Source organism: Ovis aries, chromosome 19 (assembly GCF_016772045.2).
Source record: "Ovis aries strain OAR_USU_Benz2616 breed Rambouillet chromosome 19, ARS-UI_Ramb_v3.0, whole genome shotgun sequence".
In the NCBI taxonomy this organism is placed as follows: domain Eukaryota; kingdom Metazoa; phylum Chordata; class Mammalia; order Artiodactyla; family Bovidae; genus Ovis; species Ovis aries.
Window position 1 is genome coordinate 15,046,565 of NC_056072.1, and position 18,988 is coordinate 15,065,552.

The 18,988-nt window shown below is 51.7% G+C and overlaps 1 protein-coding gene across 2 annotated transcripts; it reads left to right on the top strand.

The window, feature by feature from the left end:
• Positions 1 to 29: 29 nt before the first annotated feature.
• Positions 30 to 18,988, top strand: POMGNT2 (protein O-linked mannose N-acetylglucosaminyltransferase 2 (beta 1,4-)). Of its 2 annotated transcripts, XM_027958068.2 has the most exons (3): positions 30 to 330; positions 10,568 to 10,658; positions 16,680 to 18,988. In XM_027958068.2, exon 3 carries the CDS (start codon positions 16,784 to 16,786, stop codon positions 18,524 to 18,526), a length of 1,743 nt encoding a protein of 580 aa, XP_027813869.1. In that variant the 5' UTR covers positions 30 to 330; positions 10,568 to 10,658; positions 16,680 to 16,783; the 3' UTR covers positions 18,527 to 18,988. The 2 variants fall into 2 exon arrangements, with proteins under 2 accessions (XP_027813869.1, XP_011954846.2); XM_012099456.3 differs by lacking the exon at positions 10,568 to 10,658.

Below are 18,988 nucleotides of genomic sequence, written 5' to 3' on the forward strand. Positions count from 1 at the left end.
GCAACCATCGGACGCAAACTGCAATTCCCAGAATTCCGCGAGCCAAGGAAGAGGTCCGGCCTCCGGCTGAGGCGGTGGAACCCGCGAGCCTGCGCACGTGCACAGCTGACGCGAGGGGCCCGCCAGCTGGGCAGGCGCACGTAGGGCACCTGCGAGCCTGGCGGCGGTGACGGACCAGACGGCGCGGAGGAGCCTGCGCTCCCGTCCTGGGCCTCCGCGGCTCCGAGCAGGCGGCCGGGGCAGCGGCGGGCACGGGTTCGCCCAAAGCCATCTCTGCGGAGGGCCTGCCTGGAAGCTTCAGCCCCGTGGAGCCCGGGCTGTAGGGTGCAGGTGAGGTGCGCGCGCTCGCGGAGGGCAAGGGTTCCGCGACACAGCTGGGTTTGGAATTGAAGCAGCGGCCCTGCGACTTCCCCCGGAGGATTGGAGAGGAGGGGAGGGGGATTTGCGGCTGGGAGGAGTGATGTGGGTTGGGGCCGAAGGAGGCGCGGGAGGTGGCGAGGGTGAGGGGAGGTGGACCCTCGAGGTCCAGGTACCGCGGGCCCCGGCGTGTCAGCTACAGACCTTAGCTCGGGGCTGGCACCGGCAGCCGGTTCCCACGCCCTTCTGCTGGGGAGATGGTGCGCATGAGGCGCGGGTGGCGGGGAGCCAGGCGAGAAGCACGGAGGGGTCCTGGCCCTCCCAAGCTTCCTGTGAAGGCAGTACCAGGACAGCCCGCAAGTGACCCCTGGGCTCCTTGGGAGCTCAGTACGGTGCCCACTGTGTGTCTGGTGATGACAGCCTGGCATCACCTGCTTGACAATGCTGGGATAGCCTCAGAAGTAGGGACACAATGGGCTTCGGTCCCCAACATGTGTGTAGGAGCCGGTCTCCTGATGAATATCCTCTGCTAAGGTCAAGGGCCCTCAGGCCAGAGTCCTGCCAGGTGGTGGGCAGCTAGGGTTGGCTTTCTTTGTGCCAACCAAGTCTCAGAACCTACTTTTGGGGGAATCGAGAATGGCATGGGAATGGTTATGGAGTGAACTATCTCAGGATTTGGTGGCTCTGAGCACAGACAGAATAGGGTTTATTTACCAAATATGTTCTGCTATGTGTGCAGGGCATTCAGATCTTGGCTCTCATTTACTAAGTGTGAGCCCCTGAGCAAGTCACTTATCCTCTCTGAACCTCTTATTTCTTTGCAAGACGGGGTTGCTGTGAGGATTAAATAAAATAATGCTTAAAAGTTGGAAGCCCAGTGTCTGGTGCCCAGTGAACGTGCAGCAAATATTAGCATTTGTGGTCGCTATCAAACAGAAAATGTTAGAGGTGGGATTGGAACCAAGGTCTGTATCACTGGAGTTAGCTGCCCACTCTGACTCTCATGGATCTTGGAGATCTTTTCTCCAACTCATCCTTGCACATTACAAATGAGAAATCTGAGTCCCACTTGCCAGCAGAGCCAGGAAGGAGCACAGGGGAGTCCTCTCTTCCCCAGAGATGGACAGGGCATCAGATCCTGAGTCTTGGGCCCTGGGTGGGTGAGGAGAAGCAGAATGGGGATCCTCAGCAAAGGAGGTTGGGCTGCTGGGGACTGCAAGTGCAGTTCCCCCGGACTGCAGCCGTGTGTGTGTCCTGGTGGCCTCGATGTGGCAGGTGTCAGAGCGTTTTTCAAACTGACCTTCTGGTTGGCAAGTTCTTGCTCTGAGCCTTGCTTTAGAAAATACTTAGCAATAACATAGGCTTCTAGTGAATACTGAGCTAACCAGAAAATTAAATTATCAAATGTTCCAGTCCCTGAAGGTCCTTGTTATTCTCAGTTGGTTGTCAGTGGATACTTTTCCCCCAGGTCTATCACCTAGTAAATTTTTTAATTGGATAAAATCATGAACATGAAAGGCAGAGCCCAAAAATGTCATCATAGGCTTTGAAACCAAACTTGAATTTGAATCCCAGTCTCACCACTTGATAGCTGTGGGACAGTGGGCAGTTCTCTGAATAATTCTGACCATACGTCCTCAAACGTGGAATGAGATTGGTTAATACCTGTTATAGATTTGTAATAGGGAACAAATATATAATTCTTGTCAGGCACTTAGCATTGTTCCTGGCCTGGAGTCAGTGCCAGTGAATGGAAGTTATGGCATTATTATGGTTAATAATAATTACACAAAAATAATTGTCAGGCACTGTGCTTTGCCTGAGTTCTCTTTGAATTCATAAAACCACCCTATGAAGTCAGTATAATTGTTGGTTTTTCAGACTAGGAAATGGAGGCTTGCAGGGTTTAAGAATTGACCCAGGCAGACATAGAAGGACAAATAGCCACATGATACCACTTAAAGGATGAATGTAGAATAGTCAGATGTACAGAAGCAGAGCGTGGGATGGTGGTTGCCAGGGGTTGCAGGGAGGGAAAATGAGATGGTATCAGTGAAAGGGTGTAAAGTTTCAGATAGACTAGAGGGCCGAGTTCTGAGAGCCCTGCTGCACAGCATACAGCTGTGAGCCTACAGTTCTCAATACTGTAGTATATGCTTCGGATTTTGCTTTGAGGGTAGAGCTTACGTTAAGTGTTCTTATCACAAAGTGAGTAAATAAAGGGGCAGAGGAAACTTTCGGAGGTGATGGATAGGTTATGGCATAAATTATGGTGATGGTTTCCTGGGTATCTACTTATCACCATCCTTAGAGTGTTGTGTATGTTAATTATGTACACCTTTTCGTGTGGTGGAAAAATTTAAAAGAAGAATTGGTATACGATGATGCAGCTGCTGAGTGTCAGGACCAGAGCTCACATCCTGGCATCTCACTCCAGAACCGGAGCCCTTTACTTCCCCTCCCCTGCTGCTTGGGGTCTTTACGGTTCTGGAAGCCCGCCTGTGACCTGGGGCAGCCTCCGGTGTTACAGCAGGTAGCCTCGGCTGCTTGGAGAAGAGGCAGGAGCCTGCAGCCTGGCGGAGGGTGCTTCCTCTCCATGTCTGAGGTTGGCCGAGGCTGGAGGGTGAAGCGTTAGCAAGAGGCAGCCAAAGGCCCTCTCGGCCCTAGAGGCTCTCATCTTGGACTGCAGGGCCAGGGAAGGGTGTGATCTGGGTGAGACCGGAAGCCTGGTTTGGAGAAGAAGTGATCTTGCCTAGATGCTGGGAAGAGGCCCGGAGGCGTGTGCTTCTTCTGGGCCTCACCTCTGCTTTGGGGAGGGGGTTCGCCTGCGGGTTTGAGGAAAGCCAGCCCCACTGCTTTCATCTTGGCCCCTGTGAGAGCTCCCATTGCTTCTCAAGACCTTTTATAATATAAAGAGTTGGAGCAAATAATTTCTAAGGGCTCTTTTAGCTCTAAAAATTGTTGGTTTTGTCATTCTAAATATGTGGGTTAACCCTGTCAGCACAGCACCAGTGTGGGTGGGGTAATTGTCACTCCACTGTGCGCCCCACACCTCCCTCTGGGTGAGAGAATGACCACAGCTCCCTGAGCTACTTGCCTGGATGGGTGGGGAATGGTTACACACAAGAAGCCTTAGGTTGCTAAGTTACAGTTGAGGGCCTATGGGTCTTTGTTTCCAGAGCTGTCCACAGCTGCTCTGCCCTTCTTGCATGAGAACTCACAGCTCTGAGATCTTTCCTGCTTTTCCATCACCGACTGTGCCTCTGAGTCTGAATTACTGCGAACCCCAGAATCAGGCACAAGCTTGAATTCTGGTGCTTCTGCTTGAGCTGCAGGACCTAGAGGAAAGTACTTAAACCCACTAAGCTCTAGTTTTTCATATTAAAAGAAAATGGAGATAACACGAGTACTTGCAGTAGAGGGCTTGTGCATTGAGGCTTAAGTGGAAGTGGGCAGAGAATGGGCTTAGAACAGTGACTGGCACATAGTAGGTGCACATGAAGTAAGATGGTGGCAGCATTAACCTCCACCCCCTGTCCAGAGGCCAGTATCCTCTTCCTGACATGTTTCAGAACAGCTGTCAGTCCTTCCATGTTTTATTTATTTATTTGGTTGTAGCAGGTCTTCGTTGCAGTGTGCAGACTCCTTACTTTTAGGAGTTAGGCTTGTGGGATCTAGTTCCCTGACCAGGGGTTGAACTCGGACCCTCTGCATTGGGAGTGCAGAGTCTTAGCCACTGGACCAGCAGGGAAGTCCCAGTCTTTCCATGTTGTTTGGCTTTGCAGGTCCTCACCTACATACTCAGCACCCAGGGTCTGTCAGGAAACCACACCTTTCAGTCTGCCATTGGTGACTACCATCAGTAGTCTTTTTTTTTTTTTTTTAATTAATTAATTTTATTTTTGTCTGCACTAGGACTTCATTGCTTTGTGCAGGCTTTATCTGATTGTGGCGAGTGGGGGCTACTCTTCGTTGTGGCTTCTGATTGTGGTGTCTTCTCTTGTCATGCAGGCACATGGGCTCAGTACTTGCAGCACGTGGGCTTAGTAGTTGCAGTTCAAAGGCCCTAGAGCACAGACTCAGTAGTTGAGGCGCATGGGCGTAGTTGCTCTGTGGCATGTGGGATCTTCCTGGACCAGGGATTGGACCCGTGACCCTTGCATTGGCAGGCAGATTCTTATCCCCTGTACCACCAGGGAAGTCCCATCAGTACAGTCTTAATGCTAAGAGCTGTCTCTTTTCTCCACTTTGAAAAGCAGAACAGAGGGCCCTTTTGTGGCTGGGCAGTGGGTACTCAGCCCCGGGCTAGGCTTCAGGGAGGGGTTGGGGACCACATCTGCTGTACTGCCACCATCACTGTTGTTCCCGGTTCAGACCGACACCCATTGACAAGGAACACCCTGGGGACCTTCAGTAGTGGGGGTTTGTGGCAGGAATCAAGGCACATCCTGGGGGACTTCCGGAGTTACCAGGGTTAGGCTGGTCCCAGAGCTTCCGAGAGGAGTGACAATGGCCCCTGTTAGGAGCCAGAGAAGCAGTCCAGCCTTGCTCCCTTCAGGAGTCCATTTCTCAGGAGACCGACCTCCCTCCCTGCAGGCCTGCAGGTGTGGGCATCTGATAACAGCACCACCACCACCACCTGATCTGACTTCTCGGGCAGCTCCACCGGTGGCTGCTTTAGGCCCAGCCTCCGCTCTCGCATCCATTTAGCTGTGGCCTGGAGAACTGGGCTGCTTTTGTTTTGCCACTCAGCGTTATAAGTGATGTGGCTTGTGTGGGAAGGTGTGAGCTGGGGAAACTTTTCTCAAAGTGGGGCTTAGAATATGGCAGCCTTTTCAGTCTGCCCCAGGAACATAGGCTGCCCCGGAACATCATTTTCGCAGAGGCTGGGGAGAGGATTTACTAGCCTTTGTGACGGGGAGGGCTGTCCCTGGTGGTTTACCCTGGGTTGGACAGAAATGCCCTGCTGGGTATGTAGAAGCGGGGAATTGCAGAATTGTGGAGTGTTACGGAAATCTTAGAGGACTTTCTGAAATTAAGTTCACAGTAGAGTCACCTGAAAGCTTTATTAAAAACACGGGTTCCTGGGCTCCCTCAGGGATTCTGGTTTAGCAGGTCTGGAGGGGCCCCAGATTTTGCATTTCTCACATCCCAGGTGATGCTAAGACTGCCTTGGGGGACCCTGTGTCCACCTCACAGGTTGACCTTGATTTTCCAGGCCACTTCCTGGCAGGGCAGGGGCTCACTACAGTCGCTGATTCCTCCGTGTTAGAACAGCTCTAAGCCTTGGAGAAGTCCTCTTCCTGTCTCCCACGCTGAAATCCCCCCATGACTTGCTTCCGCAGGCCTCACTTCAGGGCCCTGGTGGCCGTGGCAGCCGGGAGCTACACGTCCTTTCTTCAGCCCGGGGACTAGGTTGCATGTATCGCCAGTGTGCGTGTGTGCCCACTCAGCGAGAGAGGGGTGCAGCCCCCCTCTGCGGCAGCCTCCCTCTTGCTGCTCTGCCCCTCAGCGTTTGAGGAATGCCCAAGGTCCAGGGGCTTCCTTTCCCTGAGGAAGAGGGCCCTACTCCTCCTTGCATCCTACACAGAGTGGGGTTTCTGGATCTTTGCTGATCCTGGCTGCCCCACTGGGAGAATCCCAGAAGCACTTGTATAGAATAGTTTCATATGAACAATTAGGCACATAGACTCTGATTCCTGCCAGAGGTGCATATTTAGAGTCTAACCAAACGAGCCCAAACTGAGGAACATATCAGAAAATATCTGACTCCATTAGAAACTTGAGGCCATGAAAGTCTGAGAGGCTGCCCAGATTAGGGGAGACGAGCGAGACGTGCTACCTGGCCACCAGGCTTCACCTTGGCTTGGATTCTGGGCCACAGAGTGGAGACCACAAATTACTAACAATATTAATTCCCGATTTTGTGTGATTACGAGAGAATGTTCTCGTTCTTAGGAGACAGATGATGAAGCGGTAGGGTCTAAAGGGGCAGAGGTCTCTGGCTTATTTTTAAAAGGTTCGGGAAAAAAAGAAAATGGCACAATGAATGTGTCAGATTAGTAGTTGGTGGTGAGGCTAAGGCTGTAGGAGAGTTCTTTGTACTATACACACAGTTTTGTTTTTTTTTTTCCTAAGTCTGGGATTATTTCCAGATAAAAAGAAGGAAAACGGGTAACAGAGATGACATTGGAGCCAGCCCGCCTTCCTTAGTCTCATCGCTGCTTCCTGCGGGACCCTGGGCAGGTCTCAGTGGGCTTCGGTTCTACCATCTATAAAGCAAAGATCACCACGTAAAGTGGAGAACCCGGCACCTCGTGATTGGCCAGTAGATGTCGGCTCTGATGTGGTGGTGGTGGTGGTGGTAATGAAGCAAGGAAGGAGATGAGGGTGACATCTTGGTGAGGCCAAAGGAAAACCCTCTCTGAGGCCTCTCGCCTCCTTATCACTCATGCCGGGCTCCAGGCTCCCCGAGTGTTTGGCAGGGACTGCTGTGACCTTGGCACTGCCTGGCTCCCCTACCGCAGGGGCCTCACAGGTGATGACTTGAGCCCAGGGGGCTCCCCTGGTGAAACGCATGTCCCTGACGCTGCCCACTCCGCGTCTGTCTGTAACTCACTGCCCTTTCAGCTGCATGTGGCTTTGGGCCTGCGTGTCACAGCCCTGGGATGAGAGAGGAGCCCATAGCTGGGTGACCTCATGGCTTGCTTGGTGGGCAGATGCAAGACCTGGGCGCAGCGATGTCTGCTGTGGATGGAAGTTTGCCATAATTATTGCCAGCAGGGATGTGTGGACACCTAACAGGTCATCTTAACCCCCATGACCACAAAAACACCTCCAAAAGCTTGCCCAAAACCCCTCCACCCTTCAGGTCGCTTCCGTGGATAGCCTCAGGTCGAACCAGGACCATTTCCTGTCATGCACACTTGTCCCTTCTTCTGGTGAATGTTTTATGCTGCTTGTAGTGAGTGGCCTTCTGACCCTCTTGATGCAGTCAGTCGTGCAGGCGTGTTCTGAGCATCACAGCAGCCACTCACTCGATTCTCTTTTCCTGCTTCATCCCTGTTTGTGACCACATTGGTGCCTAGTAATGCTTTTCTGTTATGCCAGAAAGGGCCAACACAGGGGGCTCTAACTTGCAAGTGACCCGTGGGTGTGAAGCAAAAGCCAGATGGTGTCACAGCAAGTTGTACGAGCAAGGGTTTCTGTGTTGGTGGTAGGTGGGACTCACCTCCACCTGTTCAGCCGTCCTGCCTGTGCTGAGTGCCTTGGAGCCTTGGCTGTCCTCAGCAAAGCTTGCCTTTGCGCATTGTGCCAGAGTAACACAGACTGGAATTCTTTTGCTTCACCCGCAGCCCCACCGGTCCACCCTGGGAGTTCTATCCAATTTTGCTGATAAGAAAGAAGAGTCACTATGTTTAGCTGTTGATAGAGGATGAACGTCTCCATCTTCGCCTTTCTTTGCTCTTTATGCTAAACTGAGGAGTTATTATCCATGTTAAGTTTTTAGTCTAAGCATGTGAACTTGTAACTAAATGTTAAAGATGCCTGATCACTTAAATATTAGGTTTTACAAGGAGTACTCAGAGGCTGCCAACATTTGGCCAAAATGTAAACGCTTTTGGCGGAAACCCTGATGCCTTGTCAGTGTTTGTTCAGGCTTGTCAGTAGCATTGATGGAGATCTAAGTTTGGACCCCACATAAACATGATGGAGGAGTAGCAGTTCCATGTTCTGCTTCTGGTAGCCATAACTAGGAGGGGCAAGGACCAGGGAGAGATCACTCTGAGGGCATTTGAGTTATTGGAGCTTGTGTGCTATTTGCTAACTGGCGACGAGTGAGACGCATCGGTGCAGGACAGGAAGCTTCCATCATTCAGCACCAGTGATTCCGGCTGCATTTAGGGTAAAAGCATATTTTTCAATAATTAACAAGAACTCTCTGGTTTTTCAGTTGGGGGTATGAACAACCTGTTAAAGTAAAATTGTTGTACTATTAATAGAAAACCTTCTTTAGACACTATCGCCAGCCCTTGTCTTGGCCTGGCCCTGCCAGTCTTCTGAGCCTGGGTCTGGTGGGTGCTGGCAGTCCTAGCCTCCCCACCCTGCTCCTGGGGGCATGACCAGTGACCAGCGGCTGGTCCTGGCAGTTGAGAACCCAGTACAGTTGGCCAGGTCAGCAGCAGAGGGCTTCATTTAAGACCAGAGCTCACATCCTTGGACCCGTTATACCAGCAACAAGGCTAGTAGCCCCAGTCCTTGGGCCTGCCTGTCATCTTCACTCAAGTGGAATAGTGGCCAGAAATTACAGACTAGGACATTTCCCATTTTAAATGGATTTCTGGCTTCTCTGGAAAACCAGAAAAGTAGTATTACAGACTGAATTGTGTCCTTGGAAATTCATAATCAAAGCCCTGACCCCCCAGTGTGATTGTATTTAGAGATAGGACCTTTAAGGAGGTAATTAAGGTTAACTAAGGTCATAAGGGCTTCCCTGGTAGGTCAGACGGTAAAGAATCCGCCTGCAATGTGTGAGACCCAGGTTCGATCCTTGGGTCGGGAAGATCCCTTGGAGAAGGAAATGGCAACCCATTCCAGTGTTCTTGCCTGAGGGATTCCATGGACAGAGGAGCCTGGTCATAAGGGTGGGGCCCTAATCTGATAGGACTGGTGTCCCAATAACAAAGAGAGAGACCAGAGAGCTGTCTCCCCTCGGTGCACACAAGGTCACCTGAGGACAAGTGAGAAGGTAGCCATCTGCAAGCCCGGGAGAGAGGCCTTAGGATAAACCATGCATGTTGACACCTGGGTCTGGGACTTCCAGCCTCCAGAGCTGTGTGAAAAGAAATGTCTGCAGTCCTTGGTTATAGCAGCTGGAGCAAACTGATACTGAAGGTGCCGCCAGGCCACTGTACTGCCAGGCCCTCGTCAACCTGAACTTGAATCTGGGTGTTTGGTCTCTGGGGCACGCTGCCCAGAGACTGCTGGTTCTTGGCCTCAGTAAGCATGTGAATTTGCACCCTCTGCTCGAGGCCAGAAATTCCTGGGGCTCTTACTCCTTATCAGATGCTGGGGCCCTTGTGAACGGCTTTTCTGTGCCTGCATCTGGAGCCTGGCAGGGCCCCCGGGAGTGGAGCCGGTACCCAGGGCTGGGTGAGCAGCCTCAGCTGGGAGCCCCCATAGTAGGGACCCCGCAGGTCTTACTGTGTCTGCAGGTGTGGTGGCAGCATCAGCACCTTCCTCCGGTGCTTCCTGGAATAGGTGGGATCCTGGAAAGGTGGGATCCCACTGTCTGTAAGAATCTGATAATCCATGTCCAGGAGCTGAGGGAAGCAGTTTGAGGTGGGGTGGGGTGAAGTGGTGGTTTCCTCTGTCTGCCTCAGTTTCTAGAGGGCTGTTTTAAGCATGTTTTAAATCTCATTTCTTTTTTACTTCCTTTCTTTTGAAAAGTATTTTTTTTCTTTTTTTAGTTTGAATCCATTTTTCTATTGATTGACTTGTCAGCAAAATTAAAGAAAAAAGTTAGGTAAACATCTTATATCTACCAAACCTGATATGTTTCTGGTGAAAATATTCTAACACTAAAAATATACCATTGAAAAACGTTCTTGCTCCATATCATTCTTCGTCCTGGCTGAGCCACTAAGCTCTTTGTGCCGCATACCCGCTGGGTCCTAAATGCAGCACCCAAGGGAGAGGAAGCCCCCCACCAGCGCTGCCCACGGAGAGGAGCTCAGCGGCCAACGTCCAGCCTGCTCGGTTGTTGGCTCTGCCACAGAGGTAGTTACGCCAGGCCAAGGCCGGGCCTGCCCACGTCTAACAGCCTGTCGTCAGGAGAGTGAAGGAAGGAGTCTAGGGATGTACGTCATGAACGATCCAAGGGCACAGCCTTCCACCACGGCCCTGCCTCCAGGCCTCAGGAGGGGTTCCTCTGGGGATCTTCTCAGCGCTTGCCCCCTGGATGACAGGCTTTTTCCCTCCTGGGACCCCCAGCCTAGACAGGTGTGCTGAAGACACCATCCAAGCTAGGGATTTGTGGTGGTGTTCAGTCGCTAAGTCACGTCTGACTCTGCAACCCCATGGACTGCGGCACTTCAAGCCTCCCTGTCCCTCACTGTCTTCCAGAGTTTGCCCAGGTTCATGTCCGTTGACTCAGTGATGCTATCCAGCTATCTCATGCTCTGCCACTCTCTTCTCCTTTTGCCTTCAGTTTTTCCCGGCATGAGGTCTTTCCAGTAAGTCGGCTGTTCACATCAGGTGGCCAAAGTGTTGCAGCTGCAGCTTGAGCCCTTCAAGTGTCAGTGAGTATTCAGGGTTGATTTCCATTAGGATTGACTGGTTTGATCTCCTTGTAGTCCAGGGGACTCTCAAGAGTGTTCTTCAGCACACGTTATAAGGCCAAGAAGGACTGTCTCTTCCATGCAAATTTATTTCCAAACAGCTCAGCTCTGTAGTCAGTCCTCTCCCCCACAATCAGAGAAGGTGTCTCGGAGGCCAACTCAGGCCTCATTTATTTGCCTCTGTAACAGGACTCCATGGGGGGTGGCCACAGGGACCCTGCCCTCCTCTTCCAGCAGCCTGTACGGTCCAGAAAAGCTGTATCTCCTCAGCCAGCAGACAGGACTGGGGAGAACTTTGGCTTCTTTAGAATCAGGGATCTGGTTAATGTCTCCTTTGCCTCCATCTGTTATCTTTTGAAAACATTTCTGAGGCCTTTGCCTGATCCTTCTGTTCTGGCATTTGCAGGCTGCTGCTATGCAGCTGAGAGTGGACAGACACAGGGGAACCAGGGAACAGACTGGCAGGACTTTATAATGAGCAGTGACTGCCCTAGTTCTTGTTGGCATTCTCACTACCACACTTCAGCTGTTTCACAGCAGGGAAAAATGCAAGGGTGGCCCTCCATCTGTCTCCACCGGGGCAAAATGCAGTAGTATTCCGTGTTAATTAACATTCCCCAGAAGCAGATCGTGAGACATGGATTCAAGTGCAAGTAGATTATTTGCACTTGATTGCAGCATACATGAACAGGGAAGTGGAGAAGAGAGACAGGGCAGGGAAGAAGGCCAGTTCCCACTGCAGGCAACTCTGTAATCCACTTAATCTGTTAGGGAACTCTGGAAGCCCATAAAGAGTATGGCTCAGGGCCGTCTCATCTGGGTAGGATGGGATTGGGGGGTTTATGCGACTGGCCCCATCAGGTGTTGGTGCAAGCCCCCTGGCCTGTAACTGGAAAAGTGGTAAAAACTTAGGCAGTCTGACCCTCAGGGCTCCATGCTTTATCCACCACACTACTTATCAGAAAATGTCCTGTCCATTCCCAGCAAACCTTCCCTCCTGTTTTCCCTCTTGGAAGGGTCTCCCACGGGAGAGCCTGACGTGTGCATGAGAGGTCCACGTAGGCCAGTCTATATTTGTCCTGCCTTCGGTCAGTACCATTGTGGGCAGGGCCTGAGGGTGGGTGGAGGACGTAGCATCTGATTAGAAACAGTCCTTCCCACTCCCCAAGCTCCAGGGTGGTCTCTGCCTGGCTGCCTTTTAGCCCCACAAGGCCCGCATGTTTGCTGGTTCCCATAAGCTTTGTCCCAAGGCCCCCAACCTCAGTGGCTTGACTGGGATTGGCTGCGGCACACACAGCCCCCTGGTCCTCCTTTTGCCCGTGGCCCCTTGCCCACACCCCTACCTGCTGCCAAGCCTGTTTTTCAGCGCAGGGGAGGGCCAGGTAGCAGAATGCTCATAAGAGATGCTGAGTACTTGGGGGCCAAGCTACCTGCTCAGCTTGGAGGTGGTCTTCCTTTCTTCATTTCCTGGGAGTCTTGCTTTCTGATATTCCCTGGGTGTGTCTGTTTTGGCTTTAGCTGCTGTTGGAAGCCATTCTTGTCTGTGATCAGAGCAAAACATGCATCAGCTTGTGCTACACCCATCTGCCTCCTGTCTCGCCAGACACAGCTTGAGTATTAATTTGTTACTCATCCACTTTCCAGTATTCTGTCATTTTGTAATAGTCATTTTATTTTATTCTTTATGGTTTCATTTTAAACTTTTTCTATGCAAAATGTCAGACAAACTCAAAAGAGAACCAAAAAAAGACTCCATCATCATCTTTACCTATCAATATCTGTATTTCACCTGTCTACATGCCTTTTTTGCTGGAGTATTTTAGAACCAACCACGTACTTGTTGTTTTACATATAAATACTTATGTTCTCATATAAATACTGATGTTCTCTTATACTTATGTTCTCCATTGGTTCTCCTGATAGCTCCATTGGTAAAGAATCCTCCTGTAATGCAGGAGACCCCAGTTTGATTCCTGGATCGGGAAGATCCACTGGAGAAAGGATAGGCTAACCCCTCTAGTATCCTTGGGCTTCCCTTGTAGCTCAGCTGGTAAAGAATCAGCCTACAGTGCTGGAGACTTGGGTTCAGTCCCTGGGTTGGGAAGATCCCCTGAAGAAGCGAAAGGCTACCCACTCCAGTATTCTGGCCTGGAGAATTCCATGGACTGTATAGTCCACAGGGTCACAAAGAGTTGGACACAACTGAGTGACTTTCAACTCACTTCTCTTGTTTCTTACCTAATTTTTAATAGTTTGAGACTTACAGGAAAGTTACAAAAACACCTCACTCAGCTTCCTCTGATGTTAACATCTTACACAGCTGTAGGAAATGAACACAGCTCTGAGCCTTACGCAGATTCTGCCAGCTGTCCTATTAATGTCCTTTTTTTGGCCCAGGACCCCACATGGCATTCAGCTGTCATGTCTCCTTCCTCTCGTCCAGTCTGGACCTCCTCAGTCTTCCCCTCTCTTTTATGATGTTTAACTCTTGCAGGGGTCCTGATCAGGTATTTTGTAGAATATCTTTCAATTTGGGTTTTATGTTTTCTTTGTTAACTAATCTTAATATTACCTAAAATTAGCTTAATTAACTAAAATTAATATTAATTAAAATTAACAGACCACCTTCAGAGCCAGAACCGGAACTAGAGCCAAGTTTTCCCCATTTAGAAATATAGATCAAAGTTATGTTATTTTGGGCAGGAAGGCTCCAGAAATGAGGTACCCTCCTCAGCACATTATAAGAGGTACATGGTGTCAGTATTGTTATTGGTGATGTTAATGGTGATTATTTGGTTCAGACGATGTCTGCTCTGCTGTAAAATTTCTATTTTTACTTTTGAAGTTAATATGTATCTCACAGGGAGGTACTTAGAGACTGTGCAGGTTTCCTGTTTCTCACCATACTTGTACCCACTAATTTTAGCAGCCATCAGTGAATCTTGCCTGAAACAGTTATCACTGTGATGTTTGCCAGCTGGTGATGTTCTATTTCCATTATTGTTTCTACATTTATTAATTGGCATTCTACTATAAGATCTGTGTCTTCTCCCTATTTATTCGATTATCTATTCATATCAATATTGACTCATGGGTATTTATTTTATTCTGTGGGTTATATAATCCATTACTATTGCTTTTTAACTTTGTTCCTCAAATTGTCCCAGATTCAGCCACTGGGAGCTCCTTCAGTTTGGATCCTGTATCTTTTGGATATGTTCCCATCATTTTTTGAGAACTTCCTTACATTCTGGCACTGTAAGATATTCTAAGCTCATCTTGTAATTTTCCTTTCCCGGCCCTGGAAGCAGTTATTTCTCCAAGGAGCCCTGGTTCCTTTCAGTGAAGAATGCTGTTTAGAAATCGAAACCCGAGTGCTGACTGTGCTCATTGCTGCTGTGGTGTCACTGCGCTCAGCCCCGCTCCCCCACTGGCCAGAGCCCCGAGTCCCATGTGCATGGAAAGATACATAGGTCCCAGCTGTTCTTCCTGCTGGAGTTCCCACCTGTCAGTCAGTCACGACCCTCTTTTCAGTCCTCTGGCCCAGATCTGAGCTGAGGCTCTCAGGACGGTCTCACCAGCCCCCAGTGAGACACCTTGCCTTCCCTGCCTTTGCATTATCTTCTTGAACTCTTCTTGTCCTTGCCTTTACTTCCTCAGTTCTTTTCCTCTCCCCATCCTAAGGATGAGTTAACTATCTGTCCTCTTGGCCTCTTTCTGACTCCTGGTTTCTCCTCTTACCATCTAGAGAGATGTCAGAACTCCAGCTGCAATCATGTTACACTGGGTACATAGGTTTTCGCTCTTGAGCAGCCTTGGTAGTACAATCTCTCTCTCTTCTCTCTCTCTCTCTCTCTCTCTCTCTCTCTCTCTCTATATATATATATATATATCCTTAACACAGTGGTGGTTAGGATAGTGGCAGGACCATGGGACACTGGTCAGAAATTGTCAAGTATCAGCAACTTAACATGGTTCAACCTAATAGCAAAGTAGTCCTTAGCTGGTGCGGCTGGGTGGAGAATTTCTAGATGGGGACACATATATTTGGAAAAGTATATGCAACATTATTATTTTATATATACAGATATAGATATAAAATACTAACTTCAGAAAAAGTAGAAGTTGGACTTCCCTGGCGATCCATAAGTTACGATTCCACACTTCCACTGCAGAGGGCACAGGTTAGATAGATCCTGCATGCTGCATGACATGGCCAAAAGGTTAAAAAAAAAAAAATTCATTAAAGAAAGTAGAAATTGATGAAATCTTGTTGTCTTGGGGAGCAGATAATATAGAAGAGTTTTGTGCGTGAGAGATTCTTGGCGGAAGGGGTTGCTGCACTTTACGGATCAGTTTGAGACATGAAAGAGGTTTTCTTTATTATTAGTGGGTACATGGCTTTGAAAAGACTGAGAAACACTGATGCTGAAGCAGATTTCTTAGCTGCAGGGCTTCTAGGCTCTTAGAGGCGCTGCCCTGGAGGTGAACAGGGCTGACTGAAGGCGCAATCAGAAGCCAGCTAAGCAGGTGCCCTGTTCTCACCCCATGGCTGGTGTCAGGTGTCACCCATCCTGTTTCCACGAGGACTGAACAGTCCCATTCTTCAGCTGTCTGAACAGTCCTGGGCCTCAGAGCAAGTATGATACCCTTCCCAGTAGCAGGGGAAAATGGGAGCAAATGCCCGCAGCCCAGCCAGGCCTCCCTGTAGGCAAGAGTATGCGGGACAGGAAGTTTAACCCTTCGGAGGTGATGCCTCCACATACAGAGCCCTTGTCAGTGGTGAGACTCAGACACAGTTCTCTTACTGGACCTGTGAGGGGACAAGTTTCTACCCATCTTTTCATAAAAATCAGCAGGCGTGATTTCCAAATAGGAAATCCCTGTGCATGAGTCCCAGATGGGGCATAACGGGGGTCCTGGTGTGCAGCCTGGGACCGGCAGTCACAGGCCTCCCATCCCATTTGTGCCCATGGTAAGGTGAAGTCCTTCCCTGGCAGTACCAGGGAGGTTGGGCCCCTAATGGGGATTTTCCTTGAGGCTTCTCACACACAGCAGTTAGCTTTCTTTGCAGCAGTGTTTCATTACAAACAGCTCCAGAGTTTCAGTGACATACGATAAGAGGCATCTGTTCAGCTCAGATGTCTCTGTTGCCTGGGCTTGTCAGTCCCGGGTGGGTTTGCCTGGTGGTTCTTACAGTCTTCCCTCACTTACACATCTAGGGGTCAGCAGAGCCACACCTGGCATGGCTGCAACAGCTGTGCTCCCCACATAGCTCTCTCCTCCGGGACCAGCAAGTTCAGCTGATCACATTCTTCTCACAGCAACATCCTAGGTATAAAGAGGGCAAAGACAGTCACACAAGCACCTTTCAAGCCCCTGAATATGTTGTCTGTTGACACCTCATTGGCCAAAGCAAGTTATGTGGCCAAGCCCAAAGGCCAGGTGCAAGGATCTGTACTCCCCCATGGAGGCAGCAGGGGAGGGAAGTGGGTGAACATTTTAGAAGAAGGGTCTAGCCTACCAGGCCGATTCCTGTATCCACGTGCAATGCAGGAGACCCTAGTTCAATTCCTGAGTTTGGAAGATTCCTGGAGAAGGGATAGGCTACCCACTCCAGTATTCTCGGGCTGCCCTGGTGGCTCAGATGTGAATCCGCCTGCAATGCGGGAGACCTGGGTTCCATCCTTGGGGTGGGAAGATCCCTTGGAGGAGGGCATGGCAACCCACTCCAGTATTCTTGCCTGCAGAATCCCCATGGACAAAGGAGCCTGGCAGGCTGTAGTCCATGGGGTCACAATGAGTCAAGACATGACTGAGTGACTAAGCACGTTTAGCCTACCAGATCTTCAAGTGTGCAAAACGGTGCAAGCATCCAATGCCTCAGCGGAGGCCAGCACAGCGCCTGGCACCAGGCGGGTGCTCGGGGTGACTGGAGACACACCATGTAGACCTTTTCCTTTTCCTTCTCTCCTCCCGCAGGCCTCTGCCGGTCCTCCGGGAGCCCGCAGGGATGGGTAAAGCCGGCCAGGCTCAAGCTGCTTCCCCGGGCCCGTCGTCTCTCTAGGGCCCCAGGCGGCGCTAGGATGCACCTGTCCGCCGTGCTCAACGCCCTGCTGGTGTCCGTGCTGGCGGCCGTGCTCTGGAAACATGTGCGGCTGCGTGAGCATGCGGCCTCCCTGGAGGAGGAGCTGGCTGTCGGCCGCCGGGCCGCCGACCCTGCCCCCGGCCTGCGGATCGACTACCCGAAGGCGCTGCAGATCCTGACCGAGGGCGGCACGCACATGGTGTGCACCGGCCGCACGCACACCGACCGCCTCTGCCGCTTCAAGTGGCTCTGCTACTCCAGCGAGGCGGAGGAGTTCATCTTTTTCCACGGCAACGCCTCCGTGATGCTGCCCAGCCTGGGCTCGCGGCGCTTCCAGCCGGCCCTGCTCGACCTGTCCACCGTGGAGGACCACAACACCCAGTACTTCAACTTCGTGGAGCTGCCTGCCGCTGCCCTGCGCTTCATGCCCAAGCCCGTGTTTGTGCCCGACGTGGCCCTCATCGCCAACCGCTTCAACCCCGACAACCTCATGCACGTCTTCCACGACGACCTGCTGCCCCTCTTCTACACCCTTCGGCAGTTCCCCGGCCTGGCCCACGAGGCCCGGCTCTTCTTCATGGAGGGCTGGGGAGAGGGTGCCCACTTCGACCTCTACAAGCTGCTCAGCCCCAAGCAGCCCCTCCTGCGGGCGCAGCTGAAGGCCCTGGGCCGGCTGCTCTGCTTCTCCCATGCCTTCGTGGGCCTCTCCAAGGTCACCACCTGGTACCAGTATGGCTTCGTCCAGCCCCAGGGCCCGAAGGCCAACATCCTGGTCTCTGGCAATGAGATCCGACAGTTTGCGCATTTCCTGATGGAAAAGCTGAATGTGAGCCAGGCCGGGGGTCCCCTGGGCGAGGAGTACATCCTGGTGTTCAGCCGCACCCAGAACAGACTCATCCTGAATGAGGCAGAGCTGCTGCTGGCCCTGGCCCAGGAGTTCCAGATGAAGACCGTGACGGTGTCCCTGGAAGACCACGCCTTTGCAGATGTGGTGCGGCTGGTCAGCAACGCCTCCATGCTGGTCAGCATGCATGGGGCCCAGCTGGTCACGGCCCTGTTCCTGCCCCGTGGGGCAGCTGTGGTGGAGCTCTTCCCCTATGCTGTCAACCCTGACCACTACACCCCCTATAAGACGCTGGCCACACTGCCTGGCATGGACCTCCAGTACATAGCCTGGCAGAACACCATGCCAGAGAACACGGTCACGCATCCCGAGCGGCCCTGGGACCAAGGGGGCATCGCCCACCTAGACCGGGCCGAGCAGGCCCGGATCCTGCAAAGCCGGGAGGTCCCCCGGCACCTCTGTTGCCGGAACCCTGAGTGGCTCTTCCGAATCTACCAGGACACCAAGGTGGACATCCCATCGCTCATCCAAACCATACGGCGTGTGGTGAAGGGCCATCCGGGGCCAAGGAAGCAGAAGTGGACGGTCAGCCTGTACCCTGGCAAGGTGCGGGAGGCGCGGTGCCAGGCGACGGTGCAGGGCGCCTCCGAGGCCCGCCTCTCCGTCTCCTGGCAGATCCCGTGGAACCTCAAGTACCTGAAGGTGAGGGAGGTGAAGTACGAGGTGTGGCTCCAGGAGCAGGGGGAGAACACCTACGTGCCTTACATGCTGGCCCTGCAGAACCACACCTTCACGGAGAACATCAAGCCCTTCACTACCTACCTGGTGTGGATCCGCTGCATCTTCAACAAGACACTGCTGGGACCCTTTGCAGACGTGTTGGTGTGCAGCACGTAGCGAGCGGCCTGGCCAGGCCTCCTGGGGTGGGGGCTCCTCTGCCTCGGAGACCCTGGGCCCGCCAGCCCCCGGGGTGGCTTCTGGGAATTATTTATTTATTGACCAGACCTCTGTCTCTGGGTCATCTCACTGCATCTGGGGTGTGGGGTTCTCAGAGTGCCTCTTTGCACAAGTGTGATGGGGCCTCCCCACCCTCTTCTCCCATGCTGAACTTCCATACCCTGGAGAAAGCCTGAGTTGGGAGGAGAAAGAGGAGAGTAAGGATCCCAAAGAACCTCTTTGGCTGAGTGATCATCCTGTTCCCCTTGACATCTTTCTGGTCGGTGTCGGGTTTCTGGAAACTGCTGCTAATGCTGTGGCCGTTTGGGTGGGTGTGGATGTACATCAGCTTCCACTGTCGTGAAACTCACCTGTAGCCCCACGAAGGGTATGTTTGGAACACTCATTAAATGATTATAAATA

Coding starts and splice junctions, on each gene's coding strand:
- POMGNT2 (XM_027958068.2), top strand. CDS start 16,784: ATGCACCTGTCCGCCGTGCTCAACGCCCTGCTGGTGTCCGTGCTGGCG.